We start from the raw sequence: 15,958 nt of genomic DNA, 5'->3' as shown, positions 1-15,958 counted from the left end.
AACTCCCTTTTATAAACTGTCATTTTCTGTGTGTATTTAAAAATATGTCTTAGTTGTACCATTTATCACTGAAGAAACAGTAAGGATCTCAAGGAGATATGATCACTATAGTATGTATAAGCCTTGCAGTGTCTGGGCAACATCCAAGAATCAGAGCAAGAAAACATGGACAAGAGGAAAAGAAGAAAAAAAAAGAACTGGAAGTCGATGGGAGCTGAAGATATCCAGAACCTCACAGGGACTGCCATTCACCAAATGGAAGGGCTCAGGAAAACACTATATGTCATACCAGATCCAACCATCAAACTGAGTAGCCTATTTCTGGCCAATCCCATTCAGAGGAAGCCAAAGACAAATAGTCCATTTGACTAATTTGGGTGCAATGATTTACATGTAGGAAACTAGATTTTTCCTGACTCCTGCAGCATATAGTTCATATATTAAAGAGTACCTCTAGAAGAGCTGACAAACTTCAGAGCGTAGCAAAATGGTAAGGAAAAATACTAGCAAAAAAGAGTTTGCCTATATTTACCTCAGTTGCTTCTTTCAAATAATTGAAGATGTTTACTTCCAAAATAAACTGCTCTCCTCTGGTAACCGAGTAAGGAAGGTTCAAGGAAATAAAAAAGGGTTGAAAAGCTTCTAACTGGAAAACAAAATCATTATACAACAGTGAACCCCGGTGGTCATATATTAGCTATTAAATTGGCTACAGAAAGTTTAGATTCAGATCTGTTCTAATTAGACTTCCCCATTGGTAAACCTGGACTAGAGAACAAATTTACTTATATTGGACAATTAACATTGGGTAATATGCAGGGTTTCTGATTTTTGGTTTTAACCAATAAAACAGCCAATAAAAAAATGAAAACAGTGTTTATCCAAAAAATCACCAGACAAACACCAGAAATAGTTACTTGTAGTTAACGGCTTGTCTATGTAGATCAGTAATGTGCACTAGAGAGGCATGATTTCTAAAACACACTAATGTGTTGCACATTAATTGGTCTGTGTGGATCATGCTGATGCACACTAAAGATTCTCTACTGAGCTTTAACATAGTGCTGTTTGAAACAGTATGACACTACAGCACGCTAGGGAACATTACAAAAAGATTACTCAGTACAACACAAAGAGAGAGCCCCCCAAAACCCCAGTTTTTAGACATCTACATAGAACTCAAAAACTGCTAAAATAAGCCTCAAAAAATGAAATGAACAAACCGTGAAAAACAGAAGCCCTAGTAATATAATAGGACTGAAGCATGAGCCAAAGCAACTATTAGTACAATAGCAAATGCCTTTTTCCGAGGACTCTCTGGGTATGTTTACACTGCAATAAAACACCTGTGGCTTCCCAATGTCAGCTAACTCGGGCTCCTGGGCTCATGTTGCAGGGCTATTAAATTGCAGTGTAGATGGTCAGGCTCAGGCTGAAGTCTTGGCTTGGACCAGCCACAGGTGTTTTACTGCAGTGTAGACATACCCTCTAGCCCTGTTCACACGGGAGTAGCTGGGTTCTTGGCATTTTCATATCTTAGGTGCCTAGAATGATTTAAAAGTCTAACTTCAGACATCCAGGTTTGAAATCTTTGACCTTTCCCATCATTTGGGATCCTGTTAAATCATGACTTTCAACTGTTTTGGATGCTTAAGCAATGGATGATTTAAAAACTTGTCTCTACATGGCGCTATCTTCATGCCAATCGGGAAGAATATATTAGAAAGCAAAATAATGGGCTCATCTAATAATCTATTTTTTCTTCTTTATGTATTGCTTTCTGCAAGTGCTGTAATTTGGGTTTGTATTTTTAAGATTTATCTATATTAGGTATATTTTTGAAAATGCAACATTTTTTAACTAAAGCTGTGAAATAAAGAAACGAAAGGAGGCAGCAAGCAGATGCACTTATAATCCAACAAAGACAGACGCCCAAAGGCACAGAATCACTGTATATCATTCTGCAGTATTGAAGTTATTTATGCGTACAGGAGAAGGAGGAATATGGTACCATAGATTTTAAAAGAGACCTCTCCACTGATTTCAGTGTGCAGCTCTGCTTAAAATTTGATTGTATTTAATGAGTCTTGTTTTCCTTATTAAAATAATCAGGTTGCTACTGTTCTTGTTACAATATAAAACTGAAAATAATAAACTGGGGTGTTACCACTAACATAAACTGGAACTATATTGTACTATGTTACCACAACAGGTGCAGTCGTAATTCCAAGTCCAAGGTTTTCAGATATTACAAAAGCACTGGCTACCCAAGAAGTGATGGTATCAGGTACTATAACTTCCATTGTTGTATCTCTGCTGGATCTAACAAGAGAAAAACACATCCGAATTTCAAAAGCATTAATTTAATGCTCAGTAAATAAAATGTTTAAGACAGATCATAAATGTAGTCTGAATTCTTAACTGGAAAGATTGTTGTTTACCTTTTCTTCTTCTCCAAACTTTCTGTAAAATGTTTTTGTTAGGCCCCAAAGTAATAATTAAATGGTGAATTAAAAATTACTCACTTTAAGATAATAAATCCCTCCATATTCTATAGAAATACCCTCCAGATGTCAGCTGTTTTCCTAAAGCTCCTGATATTAATGCTTAGTTAAATGAGTGTCATGTATTGACGCACAGTACGGGTCAGATTGTGTCACCAATTTAGCAATTTTGGATCGTCTCATGGTTAAGACACTGGACTAGGGCTCAGTAAAGTAGGATTTAATTTCTGCATCTACCACAGATTTTAGTGTCATAGAATCATAGAAATGTAGAATATCACGGTTGGAAGGGACCTCCAGAGGTCATGCAGTCCAACCCCTGGCTCAAAGCAGGACCAATCCCCAACTAAATCATCCCAGCCAGGGCTTTGTCAAGCCTGACCTTAAAAACCTCTAAGGAAGGAGATTCCACTAGCTCCCTTGGTAACCCATTTCAGTGCTTCAGTTTTTCCTAATATCCAACCTAAACCTCCCCCACTGCAACTTGGGACCATTACTCCTTGTTCTGTCATCTGCTACCACTGAGAACAGTCTAGATCCATCCTCTTTGGAACCCCCTTTCAGGTAGTTGAAAGCAGCTATCAAATCCCCCCTCACACTTCTCTTCTGCAGACTAAACAAGCCAGTTCCCTCAGCCTCTCCTCATAAGTCATGTATTCAAGTCCCCTAATCATTTCTGTTGCCCTTCGCTGGACGCTTTCCAATTTTTCCACATCCTTCTTGTAGTGTGGGGCCCAAAACTAGACACAGTACTCCAGATGAGGCCTCAACAATGCCGAATAGAGGGGAATGATCATGTTACTCGATTTGCTGGCAATGCTCCTACTTAAACAGCCCAAAATGCTGTTAGCCTTCTTGGAAACAAGGGCATACTGTTGACTCATATCCGGCTTCTCGTCCACTGTAATCGCTAGGTCCTTTTCTGCAGAACTGCTGCCTAGCCACTCTGTCCCTAGTATGTAGCAGTGCATGGGATTCTTCTGTCCTAAATGCAGGACTCTGCACTTTTCCTTGTTGAACCTCATCAGATTACTTTTGGCCCAATCCTCTAATTTGTCTAGGTCCCTCTGTATCCTATCCCTACCCTCCAGCGTATCTACCTCTCCTCCCAGTTTAGTGTCATCTGCAAACTTGCTGAGGGTGCAATCCATACCATCCTCCAGATCATTTATGAAGATATTGAACAAAACCGGCCTGAGGACCGACACTTGGGGCACTCCACTTGATACCGGCTGCCAACTAGACATGGAGCCATTGATCACTACCCATTGAGCCCGACAATCTAGCCAACTTTCTATCCACCTTATAGTCCATTCATCCAATCCATACTACTTTAACTTGCTGGCAAGAATACTGTGGGAGACCATGTCAAAAGCTTTGCTAAAGTCAAGAAACAACATGTCCACTGCTTTCCCCTCATCCACAAAGCCAGTTATCTCATCATGGAAGGCAATTAGGTTAGTCAGGCATGATTTGCCCTTGGTGAATCCATGCTGAATGTTCCTGATTACTTTCCTCTCCTCTAAGTGCTTCAAAATTGATTCCTGGAGGACCTGCTCCATGATTTTTCCAGGGACTGGGGGGAGGTTGACTGGCCTGTAGTTCCCCAGACCCTCCTTCTTCCCTTCTTTAAAGATGGGCACTACATTAGCCTTTTTCCAGTCATCCGGGACCTCCCCTGATCGCCATGAGTTTTCAGAGATAATGGCCAATGGTTCTGCAATCACATCCGCCAACTCCTTTACCACCCTCGTGCAGTGCATCTGGCCCCATGGACTTGTTCTCGTCCAGCTTTTCTGAATAGTCCTGAACCACTTCTTTCTCCACAGAGGGCTGATCACCTCCTCCCCACACCGTGCTACCCAGTGCAGTAGTCTGGGAGCTGACCTTGTTGGTAAAGACAGAGGCAAAAAATGCATTGAGTACATGTGTGCATTGAGTACATTAAGTGCAACTCCAAGTGTGATTTGGCCTTCCTGATTTAACTCCTGCATGCTTGAGCAATTATTTTTATACTCCTCCCTGGTCATTTGTCCAATCTTCCACTTCTTGTAAGCTTCTTTTTTGTGTTTAAGATCAGCAAGGATTTTACTGTTAAGCCAAGCTAGTCGCCTGCCATATTTACTATTCTTTCTACACATCAGGATGGTTTGTTCATGCAACCTCAATAGGATTTTTTAAAATACAGTGTCACCAGAGGTAAATCATCAAATCTCCCTTTGCCTCATTTACCCATCTGTATAAGGGACCTAATACTACTTCCCTTTCCCCACCCTTTCTCTGTGTTGTTCATTTAGATTGTAAGCTCTTCAGGCAGAGATTGTCTCTTAAAATGTATTTGTACAATGCCGAGCACAGTGGACCTCCAATCTTAGTTACTACCTCTAGGTGGTACTGTAATATAAATGGTAATAGGGATCAGTGCAGAATACTATTTAAAATGTAATAGTACAACATGCCCCTGGAAAATAATTAAAGTATGTCAGAAATCCAGAGCAAGTAAGAGTAAAAATCTCTGTTTTTCTCTAAGTGTTTACCTAGTATTGGTGTCAATCCAAAGCCAAGTCTCCGGGAAATTTTTCCTTACATGTGGACTACTGAAAGCAGGAAATCCGCCTGCAGTACCTAGATAGTCATCAAAATCTGCACTGTAGGGTATCATCTCATCATCTACAAAATTAAAAATATTGTCAAATATCAGAAAACTACGTAGCAAAACAAAATCAAATTAGCACCCTGTTTCATGAATAATTATTTACAAACCCACAAGAAGTTTGGTAACAGTACACATGGTATTTCTGAATTGAATTTAGTGTTATGGCACTGTTATTTTCACTTAAACACAAAAGCATTGCACACAAAATTTAAGTTTGACAGGTCTCTATGTCTATACAGCGTTTTGGAGCAAAAAGGAGCAAGCCTCCCAGCTAGGTCATCAGACTTAGGCTAGCAGGTCTTGTGCTACACTCTAAATGTAGCTGTATAGACAGGACTTTGAAGTTGCAACTCTGGCTGGAGCTCAGGCTCTGAAGGCTAGGGAGGAGGGTGGGCTTCAGACCTCAAGCTCCACCCAAACCACAACTCAAAGCGCTGTTTAGAGCACTAGTGTGAGCCCCACTAGCCCAAGTCAATCAACCCAAGGTGGGGGCCTCACTCCCATTTGCTTCCAAATGCTGTGTAGACATACCCTAGATGGCCTCTTTAGGGGTATACATATACTCCATATAGTCTGAATATAACTATACTAGGGGTGCTGAGCCATTGCTGTTTAACTCAATGAGAGTTCAAAACACAAAGCACCTCTCAGGTCCAGGACCCTTTCAGCCACTTCGTGTCAGCAGTGGCATGGACAGAAACCATAGAGTCCATGGGGAAAAAATGCAAACTAGCCTAAGTCCCATGTTCAAAAGCACCTATGTTGATTAGGAGCCTAAGTCCCATCAATTGATTTAAGTTCTTATGAAAGTGTTACCCCATATTTATACCCAAAACTCTCCAAGAATCTTAGGATGCAGTCCTGCAAACACCTATTCATGAGGGTAGTCAGAGATTAATTCAGTGGGCCTTGTCACAGTGGTTAAGACTGCTCATGTGAGTAAGAATTTGCAGGATCGGACTCTTAAGGCTTAATCTTGTGACCAGAATCTGATTTAGCCGGGCTGGGTGCAGCATAAATGAGAGAAATTCTTCTCCCTAGATTGTAAAGTAGCTGCAGAGATGTTCCACAGAGATTATTCAGTCATATGAAGTAAGGTCTTATGTACCCACACCTATAAGACAGAGGGGGAAAGGATCTGTGTAGTAGCCCTGCAGGCTCAACGCAATGAGCTCATGCAGAGTGCAACTCACATTGCACACAAATCTAGTCACCCAAGCTGCACAGCTGAACCACATTGGATCTGCTGCAAAGGGACCCTCTCCATCTGTAGAGGAAGGGTCTGTATTTGAAATATCTATTTCAGGAATTTGTCTTCAAGCCCCGATGGATCTTTTGTCACCTCAGACAACAATGTAATCCTGACAAATATGCAAAATACATGCTGTTAAAGAAAGTGATTCAAATAAAAGATAAAACCTGTAGGCCAAATTCTCCCATATTACAACATCTTACATACAGGTAAATCTATGACTTCTGTGGCGTGGCTCTGGGTTTTTCTTGGTGCAACCAACCAGAATTTGGCCCTGTTTGTTTATCTTTAACCCTCCTGGACCTAGCAGATAGCAATGGTTTGGTTATGCCAATTTTTATTACTTACAGAGAACATTATTCTTGTCTTCTGGAAGGTTTGCATCAGTCAATACCCAAAGGTTGCATTTCTGGATAAAAAAGACATACAATATATTTCAGTACAGGACATGTAAAGTACTCATTCTCTTATTTTTTCCTTTCTTTCATTCTTTTTAAATGTCTTTCTTTCTTTTTTAAATTAAACTCAATTTAAAATAAAATGAAAGTCAATTTTTAGCAACTCAAATGCATGGCACAACAAATGCTATTTTCTGACTTTGAATCCTTACCACACCATCAGACGTCACTTAGGGTGGCATGATGTTTTGGCTTAAAGAAAAAAAGAATTAAGTACAAAGACTTCAGTGGACTGCTAGTTCATCTGCATGCTTGCATTTTGAAATGGGCACATAGTGATGAATTTCACTATTATCTATTAAAATTCTGTGAATACTTTCATTTTTAGACTTTTGTAAAACAAAATTAAATTCTCCCCCAAAACAACTTGATGCTGTCTTGACAAACACAGTAGAAACTATGAAAACAGTGGATTGTCTGCAGTTTTCAAACTTTACAAGGAGTATTTAATATATTTTCCTTCTGCAGAGTATGTACAATTAAAGAGAAAAAAATCCAACTTCTAGATTTAAAAATGATACCTGAAAGACACTGAGAGGACTTCTGATTGCGTCAAAATATTGTACTGTGTTGTACAAATGTAGTTCATGGAGCACCTAAGAAAAGAAAAATAAAAGAATGCGAATTGTGAAAGCAGGGTGCAATTCTTTAAATAAAATGTACTATACAGGATGTTAATTTGCAGAGCTATCCCTCAAATAGTAGATCTCTTGCCTCTGGAAAATTGGAGTTACCATATGAATGGCGTTAGGCAATAATGGCTTACACCAGTGGTGGGCAACCTGTGGCCCATCAGGGTAAGCTGACTGCAGGCCATAAGACATTTTGCAGACGTTGACCATCCGCAGCCACAGCCCCCTGCAGCTCCCAGTGGCTGCGGTTCGCCATTCCTGGCCAATGGGAGCTGTGGGAAGCGGTGGGCATGTGTGAAGAGCTTTCCTATGTTGTTTGTTTCTAAAAGAAAAATGATTTGACTGTGAGCAGTTTGATGGACAAAGTTCAGAAGTGTTGGAAAAAGATGAAATGCCGGTTGGAATATTAGTCCGCTAGCATATCTAAGGAATGAAAATTTACAGGACAGAACAAGTATAATTCCAAATAAAGGGGCTCATCTTACAAACAGTATATTCCTAAGCAGCTCACTAATGTTGATAGACAACTTGAATGAGTAAGAATTGTTCACACAAATAAAGGTTGCAAGATCAGTCCCAAAGTTGCATTCTATACTTATCTATTTATATCTATATAAAATAAAACATAAAAACTGTTACATTTCCATAACCTTACACTTTTCAGAAATACACTGTATACAAAGCTTTTTTCTTTTACTTACACTGTCTTCTGTAATGTCACTACTTTCTCCAAGGAGCTTTGTACTTTTGTCAACAACTGAAAGTCCAATTACAGAACTGGGTTCAGTTACACTGATTTTAAGGGAGACTTTCTCAGATGGATTGACTTTATCTTTATTCCAAGATACTTTGATCTAAGAAAAAGAAGAAAATGATGATGGTTTAAATTACACATTAATATTTCAGGGTCAGCCAAGAGCTTTCAATCATGAGCTTTTTATTTTAATTAGTTGTGGCTGAGAATCTGGTTTGGCTGGGGAAGGCATGGTTCCCACCAACTCTTGGAAGGCGCTAAGGGTTTACATGCTGCTCCCTAAACCCTCAGATTCCTTCAATCTGTAGTTGGTAAGCGCCAGCACCCCCATGGACATCCTTTGTTTCTGTGATGGCCACTATCTTGGCCAATAACGAGTATTCAAGGGACCACTAGAGCTAAAAGGATGAGTCTGAACTAAAGCGCCAGATTCGGTAGCTGGAGCAGTCACACTCACATCCTCTGTGGGTTGGGCACAGAGGGGGTTGTGTAATACACTCTGACCAGTGGGTTACACTTTCAATCTGCAAACCAGCCCCACAGGTTCCAACTGGCCCTTCTACAGCTATCCCAGTATTTTCATAGGGGGTTGAGGAACAGATGGCCGTTCAGTACTCCTGTTTCAGATGAATAATTTTGCCCTTTTCTTCATTGGAGAACCAAATTTTACTCTAAACTCTTGACTGGAAAAATGCATTTAAGCAGAGAAACAGGTCTTCCCAGAACTACATTCACAGTGAAAAGTCTGGGCCAGTGGCAAACATACTATCAATGGCTAAAGTAATTGATTATCACCATAGGCGCCGACTCCGTGGATGCTCCGGAGCTGGAGCACCCATGGGGAAAAACTGGTGGGTGCTCTGCACCCACCGGCAGCTCACAGCCTGCCCCCCCACCCCAGCTCACCTCTGCCTCCACTCAACCTCCGCCTCCTCCCCTGAAGCATGCCTGCTTTTCCCCCTAGCTCCCAGCGCTTGCCGCCGCAAAACAGCTGTTTTGCGCAGCAAGCGCTGGGAGGGAGGGGGCAGGAGCAGGAATGTAGCGCACTCGGGGAGGAGGCGGGGAAGAGGTAGGGCCGGGGCGGGGATTTGGAGAAGGGGTCCAGTAGGGGCAAGGAGGGGGCGGAGTTGGGGCAGGGACTTTGGGGAAGAGGTTGGAATGGGGGCGGGGCAGGGGTAGAGTGGGGCGGGGGAGGTCAAGCACCTACCGGCGCGGGGAAAAGTTGGCGCCTATGATTATCACTGCTTATTATGCTGTAAATAAGACAACAGACTGATTCATGAAGAGATGGGTTTGGATTAAATGACATTTAAAACACTGTTGTCAAGTTATTTATTGAAATGAAATGCAAGAACAAGCTATAAATTACTCCCAGAAGTAACTGATCACGTTTCTGCTGCACTTAGGAAATTTCAATAGCTACGCCTCACAAAGAGAAGTAGAATTAGTTTGGAATTTTTGTAGCTTTGAAGAAGATCAATTATTTCATTATATCCCATTGGTTTCCAAATCTGAAGTTTTCAGTGGCTGAAACCATTAGGCAAATATTTAATTCCCATTAATTCATCTTCCCAATTTTCCATCATCTCTGTATTTAAGATTGCCTGGTTTTCTGATCTTTAAATTGCACTTTAATCAGATACTTCGATTTTGGCCTGTTCCCACAAACCCATGCTCACAAGACTAGTAAGGTTTGCAAGAACAGGCCCTATCTCTGTAATATAAATTATACTGTAGTCTTCACTAGGAGCCTAATACAGTACCACTGAAGTCAATGGAAAGACTCCCATTGACTTCAATGGAGCTGGATAAGGCTCTATATGCTTTCTTGTTACAAATATCTTCTCCTGCTTCTGATCTTAAGCTTCTGAGTTTTAGCTCTCAGCTACATTACCTTTCTTTATTGCTATTTTTAATTTATTGAACTTTTAAGAAAACAGATACGCAACACAGCAGGAATGTGTCACATGTAGGGTATGAACTGCAGCTTTCTGACCACCTTGCCACACAACTGCTTATAACGCCACAAACAATGCTCAGCTCCCAAGGATGGGATAGCATTGTGAAGAGAATGGAGAATAGCTAACCAATTCACAAGCACGAGCCAGATCAAGTTCCACCCGATTCCTGGTTCCAAATAAAACTGTTCAGCATATTCATAGGTTCCAAGGCCAGAAGGGACTATTGTGATCGTCTACAACACAGGGCACAGAACGTCCACAAAATAATTCCTAAGGCATATCTTTGAGAAAAACATCCAATCCTAATTTTAAAATTGCCAGTGTTGGATAATCTATTATAACTCTTGATAAATTGTTCCAATGGTTAATGACCCTCACTGTTAAAAATATACACCTTATTTCAGGTATGAATTTGTCTGGCTTCAACTTCCAGTCATTGGATTGTATCCCACCTTTATCTTCTACATGGAAGAGCCCATTAACAGATATTTGTTCCCCTTACAGATTGTAATTAAGTCACCCCTAAACCTTCTTTTTGTAAGCTAAATATATTGAGCTTCTATGAGGATTGTTTTCTAATCTTTTAATCATTCCCATAGCTCTTCTCTGACCCCTCTACAACATCCTTCTTGAATTCTGGACAACAAAACTGGATGCAGTATTCTAGCAGTGGTTGCACCAATGCCAAATAGAGAGGTACAATATCCTCCCTACTCCTACTCAATTTCCCCTGTTCATGCATCCAAGGATCACATTAGCCCTTTTAGCCATAAAGCGTTTGACTCCATTGAACAGGAGAAAAATTTCCACTGGCCAACCTTGTCCTAAATGCCACTTCTGTATTGCCACAAAGAGAACTGACTGTACTCATGATTCATGGAGGGAGGGGAAAACAGTCCCTCTATGCAGCCTTTCCACAGTTTGGTTCCTCTCCACACAGCAGAAACGTGTTCATTCCATTCTGTTTTCTACCTTCCGGATTCATAACATAGCTGGGAGTATTGCTCCTCTGAGAAGACAACACTTGTATGTTCTGAGTATGGCCCTTCTGAATCTTTCTCTAGTCCAGTTCTGGGGGAATCATAGTTGAAGCAACTCTCTCCTGGTTTACTATGATACCAGTATCTTCCCAATGTCTCCTCCAACAGTCTTTCACTTATGGCCTGAACCAACTGCCAATGAAGTCAGTGAGAGTTTTCCACTAAATTCAGCGAGCTTTGAATCAGGCCTACATTGAGGAGGACTTTTTTATCAGCAAATCTTCCATTCTGAACTATTACTTAGTATGTAAGACACATAAAGAAAGTCATCTCAAACTCAGTCTTTGATTTACTACCTTGTTTTCAAGAACAGGCTGAATTGGCAGAGTCAGGGCATCATTTACAACTTCCCCATTCTCATCAATATAAAAGATACTTATACACGCCACAGGAGCCCAGGAATTTTCTGGTTTTAAAGTGAACGTTGTTAAAACCTCTGTGCCTACAGCCACAATCTGTTCTTTAGCTACCACCTGAAAGGGAAAATAAAATGTCCAAGTTATAATAAGATACTATCTGTATTACAATCACAAATTGCCCCTAGTTTTGCAATAAATTTTAAAGACAACCTTCCATACAAAATATGAGCTATCTGTGCCCTTTTTTGGAGAAGGCCCGAGAAGGTTGATTGGCTTTTGCGCGGGAATATGGAGGAGAGGGCAAATGGATTGTTTTAAATTAGAAACTCACGTCTTGACTAGCCTTTTTTTCTGGAAGACTCTCCAGACAACTGGGGAAATAATAGGATTATGACATTGCAGATATCAAGCAACTGAAATCTAATTGAGAAGGAAGGTAATTTTAACTAGACAGATTGAAACATGGAGGGGGGCTGTTTCTTTGTGACATCTAGCGCTAGTAGAAAATTTTCAAATGTTTTGAAAAAAGTGGGAGAAATTTTTAAAAAATTGTGACATTTCCCCCCTATTTTTTGACCATCTCTTTTAACACCACAAACAGTTTCCCTATAAACATTTGGAGGAAAAGCGCTGTTTGTTAATGTTTCAACACCATTCTTCATTTCAGTGCTGGGAAAGCTCACCGAATATACATTTCAGACCTCCAACCCCAACAAAACCAACAAAAGACCATACTTAACACTCCTCTTATTCCTAAGACATAAAAAACAAGGAGAACCACCAGACTTCCAAACTGTTCATTTTTTTAAAAAAAATAGCATTCTTTTACGTTATAAAAAAGGGCACAAATCTATTTTTTCTATTTCAGGTCAAATGTGAGATTCTAAGGTCACGCTTGGTCAGCTTGCTGTTAATAGAAATCTATGCATCTAACACCAAGCATCTTGATTATCAGGGGTTAGAATATGCTGTGACCCCATGTGGATTCTTGGGGTGGAAGGGTCGGAAATGCACCCCTGCCCAGTAGATGGACACAATCTAATTGATGAGATCTGGCACTGCTACTAAGGCTCATCAGCTAACAGAGCTGGCCTGAAACAGAGGGGAACCCACTCCTCCCTTTAAAAGAATGGCAGAGCAGCCTCTCCCATACAGCTCCAAGGAGGCAGACAGTGGGGCTCCCTCTGAGTAAGGACTGAGCAAATACAAAGTAAGGACTGGATCCATTGTTTTTACTGAGCAAATCAATAATAATCAAATCTCTCAAATACTTAACCACATTTTTTTACTCATTTGAATTTATCTCAGGTTGGTAACAATCACCTCAAGTCATACACATGTAAAATTGGTAAGTTACCAGATAACTGATCTCCTTTATTAGCTTGTTGCTTGCAACACTCAGCTGAAAAGGAATCCCAACCTAGAGAAATAACATGATGATAGGAATAAATAGGTGTCCATGATGAATACCTGACAGTAATATTTTATTGGCAAGTATAGCTTCATATGAACATGTGTTACCTTTACATCTTGTCTTGGTTTTTTTATCTGGAGGTAAGTCATGCTGGGGGAGTTGAATATACCATGAATTGCTATGTTAGTTTCACTATTAAGAAAACTAGCCTGTAAGACAATACAAAAAAGGCTGTTACTAGAATTATAAAATTTATTTACTGCTCATGTGTATACTATCATTATATACGGTATGATACAGACTGAAAATGTTATATATATTATATACATAATGGTTTCAACACAGTTAGGGTGGCCAGATTATCAAAGTGAAAAACCAAGACATGAGGCATGGGGATGGGTGAGTTCATGGCGAAGAGCATGGGCAGGAAGGTACACCTGGGACTGGCTTGGCAGATTAAAGAGAGGGCGTGAAGGTGCCTCTTTCCTTTCTGTAGCAGCTCAGCAGAGCTGGGCGCAGCTCTGAAGCAAGTTTACAAAACAGGGGGGAAAGATTTTTCGACAACCTTACTGCAAGCCAGGAATAACCTAAGAAACTGGGAGATTCCTGGTTTTGGGGGACAACATACCAGAGGTGGTGGGAAGGGGAAAGTGGCAACATGAGACTGGCCTGAGATGTGCTGATCCCTGATCTCCATACATGCTGTCATTCTCACCAGTCCAGCTGCCCACAGTCTCTGACCAGGCAGTCAGGTTTTGCAAGGGGGTTACATAACACCTTTTTTTTTTTTCACCAAAACTGCAGGGACCCTAGAAAGGCCCTTGAAAAAGGACATTCAGGGCCATGTGGTTGCCATTCTCATAATACTCATGTATGGCATGTCACTTAAAGCAATGACTCAATAAGCAATTGAGTGCTGATCAGTTTTCAGGTTTTCTTAAAGCACTATCAGTAATAACATTAGTAATTCCTTGGTTGGTCATATCTCCCATTAGTTTATATCAACTACAGTTATTCTCATTGTGGCCTGTTTCCATTCAGTTCTACTGGTATAAAATCCAGAGTAACGCTACTGAAGCCAATAAAGTTATTCTAGATTTACAGTGGTATGATTTATAGCAGAACCTGGCCCCATGAATTTCATCTAGAAAAGCAACAGCTGGTGAGATAGCTCAAACTCAAACCAGGTACAATCACAATTTTCCAAAGATCTCAGAAGCTTGTCACTACACACGGCCTTGACCTGAATATTAATCCCACTTCTTATTTTAACACCCTGTTCTCCCTTACCCTCCTCAGAGGGGATAGCATTCACTGTGCCCTTCATCAAGTGAGCTATGCAAACAAACAGACACGGAATCACCTGATGTACAAGTAGATTTATACCTTCCCTCTTCTTCCTCTAGGGCTAATCACCAATATCTTCAAGCTCCCACATGAAGACCAGAATTCTGACAGCACAGTCAAGTGGATAAGGCACTAACCTACACAACAGAAGACCTGGCTTCTATTTCTGGTTCTGCCACTGACCTAGTTGAGACACTGGGTGAGCCATTTCACCTTTCTGTGCCTCTATTTCCTTCCCCATCATTGTCTGTCTTGTATACTTAGTGTCAGGCACTCTCTCTCGCTGTGTATGTGGTGTCTAGGACGATAGCCTAGGTGCTACTGTAATACAAACAATAAATAATTGCTCCCCACACCAGCTGTTGCATAAGTCAGAGGCAATGTACTGTTGAAAAGCCACTATAGTCTCATTCTTTGAATTGTGCTGGATTAATGCTTTGAGTTTTCATGATGTAAACACTACCTTAATAAGCAGATTCATCGTATTAGTCAGAACCGGGACCTCAAGGTGAATGATTCCATTTTCTGGGACAGTGTAATTTAGGATATGCACTGTCTCATTTCTCTGCTGCACTGCTCCATTTTTGTACATAGAGAACACACCGTGGTGAGGAACAGTGTCTGACTGTTCTGCAGTGATTGTGACATAATTTTGTCTCTCTTCGGCAGTCAGCTGATTTTTGTCGGAACGTGTTACTTTTAGCTAATAACAAAAAACAAGGAAGTGTTCATAAGACAGGCCACAACATAAATCCAGGATTCATAAGATGTAACCATACATTCGTTTTTATGACATGATTATATTTTTTAAACAGCAGTTATCTTCAGGTTTGTAATATGTCTATCAGGACACCTCAACTCCATAACTCAAATTCCAGGTCTGAAACTTCACATAGGGAGTGTCCAGAGAAGAGCAACAAAAATGATAAAAGGTTGAGAAAACCTGACCATGAGGAAAGGTTAAAAAAACGGTCATGTTTAGTCTTGAGAAAAAAAAGACTTAGGAGGGACCTGATAACAGTCTTCAAATATATTATAGGCTGCTATAAAGAGGACAGTGATCATTGTCTTCCATGTCCACTGAAGATAGGAAAAAAAGTAATGGGCTTAATCTGCAGCAAGGGAGATTTAGGTTAGATATTAGGAAACACTTCCAACTGTGAGGGTAGTTAAGCTCTGGAATAGGCTTCCAAGGGTGGTTTAGAATCCCCATCACTGGAGCGTTGTAAGAACAGTTTGGACAAACATCTATCAGGGATGAGTCTAGGTTTACTTGTTTCTCCCTCAGCACAGGGGGTTGGACTAGAAGACTTCTCTAGGTCCCTTCCGGTGTTTCTACGATTCTACAATACTGACTCTGACTGGTAAATGGAATGGGAAGCAAGACAAAACAGGCACGATGGGAAACCTTCCCCTTTCCAACTGTGAAGATTACTAGTGTTCTTGTGAAACCACCACAGCATCCCACAGCTAAGTATGCACATTGAGCCCCAGTAGCAACAAGCATTAGTCCAATGTCTAAGTCACATGTAGGAGGAACAGAACTGATTCAGACATGGGCTCATCAAAAAGCCAGAGGAA

The 15,958-nt window shown here is 40.7% G+C and overlaps 1 protein-coding gene across 2 annotated transcripts in view; it reads right to left on the bottom strand.

Moving 5' to 3' along the window:
• Positions 1-15,958, bottom strand: part of CD109 (CD109 molecule) — a 132,956-nt gene that overhangs the window by 45,631 nt on the left and 71,367 nt on the right. For both annotated transcript variants that reach the window (XM_073336464.1, XM_073336465.1), the window contains exons 11-20: positions 14,841-15,080; positions 13,138-13,239; positions 12,974-13,036; positions 11,554-11,730; positions 8,204-8,356; positions 7,392-7,466; positions 6,761-6,821; positions 5,042-5,174; positions 2,205-2,322; positions 533-646 (exon numbers count right to left, since the gene is read on the bottom strand). In XM_073336464.1, the coding sequence (XP_073192565.1) occupies positions 533-646; positions 2,205-2,322; positions 5,042-5,174; positions 6,761-6,821; positions 7,392-7,466; positions 8,204-8,356; positions 11,554-11,730; positions 12,974-13,036; positions 13,138-13,239; positions 14,841-15,080 (1,236 nt within the window). The remainder of the gene's footprint in view (positions 1-532; positions 647-2,204; positions 2,323-5,041; positions 5,175-6,760; positions 6,822-7,391; positions 7,467-8,203; positions 8,357-11,553; positions 11,731-12,973; positions 13,037-13,137; positions 13,240-14,840; positions 15,081-15,958) is intronic.

Source organism: Lepidochelys kempii, chromosome 3 (assembly GCF_965140285.1).
Source record: "Lepidochelys kempii isolate rLepKem1 chromosome 3, rLepKem1.hap1, whole genome shotgun sequence".
Lineage (NCBI taxonomy): Eukaryota > Metazoa > Chordata > Testudines > Cheloniidae > Lepidochelys > Lepidochelys kempii.
This window is presented reverse-complemented; position numbering and strand designations above follow the sequence as displayed.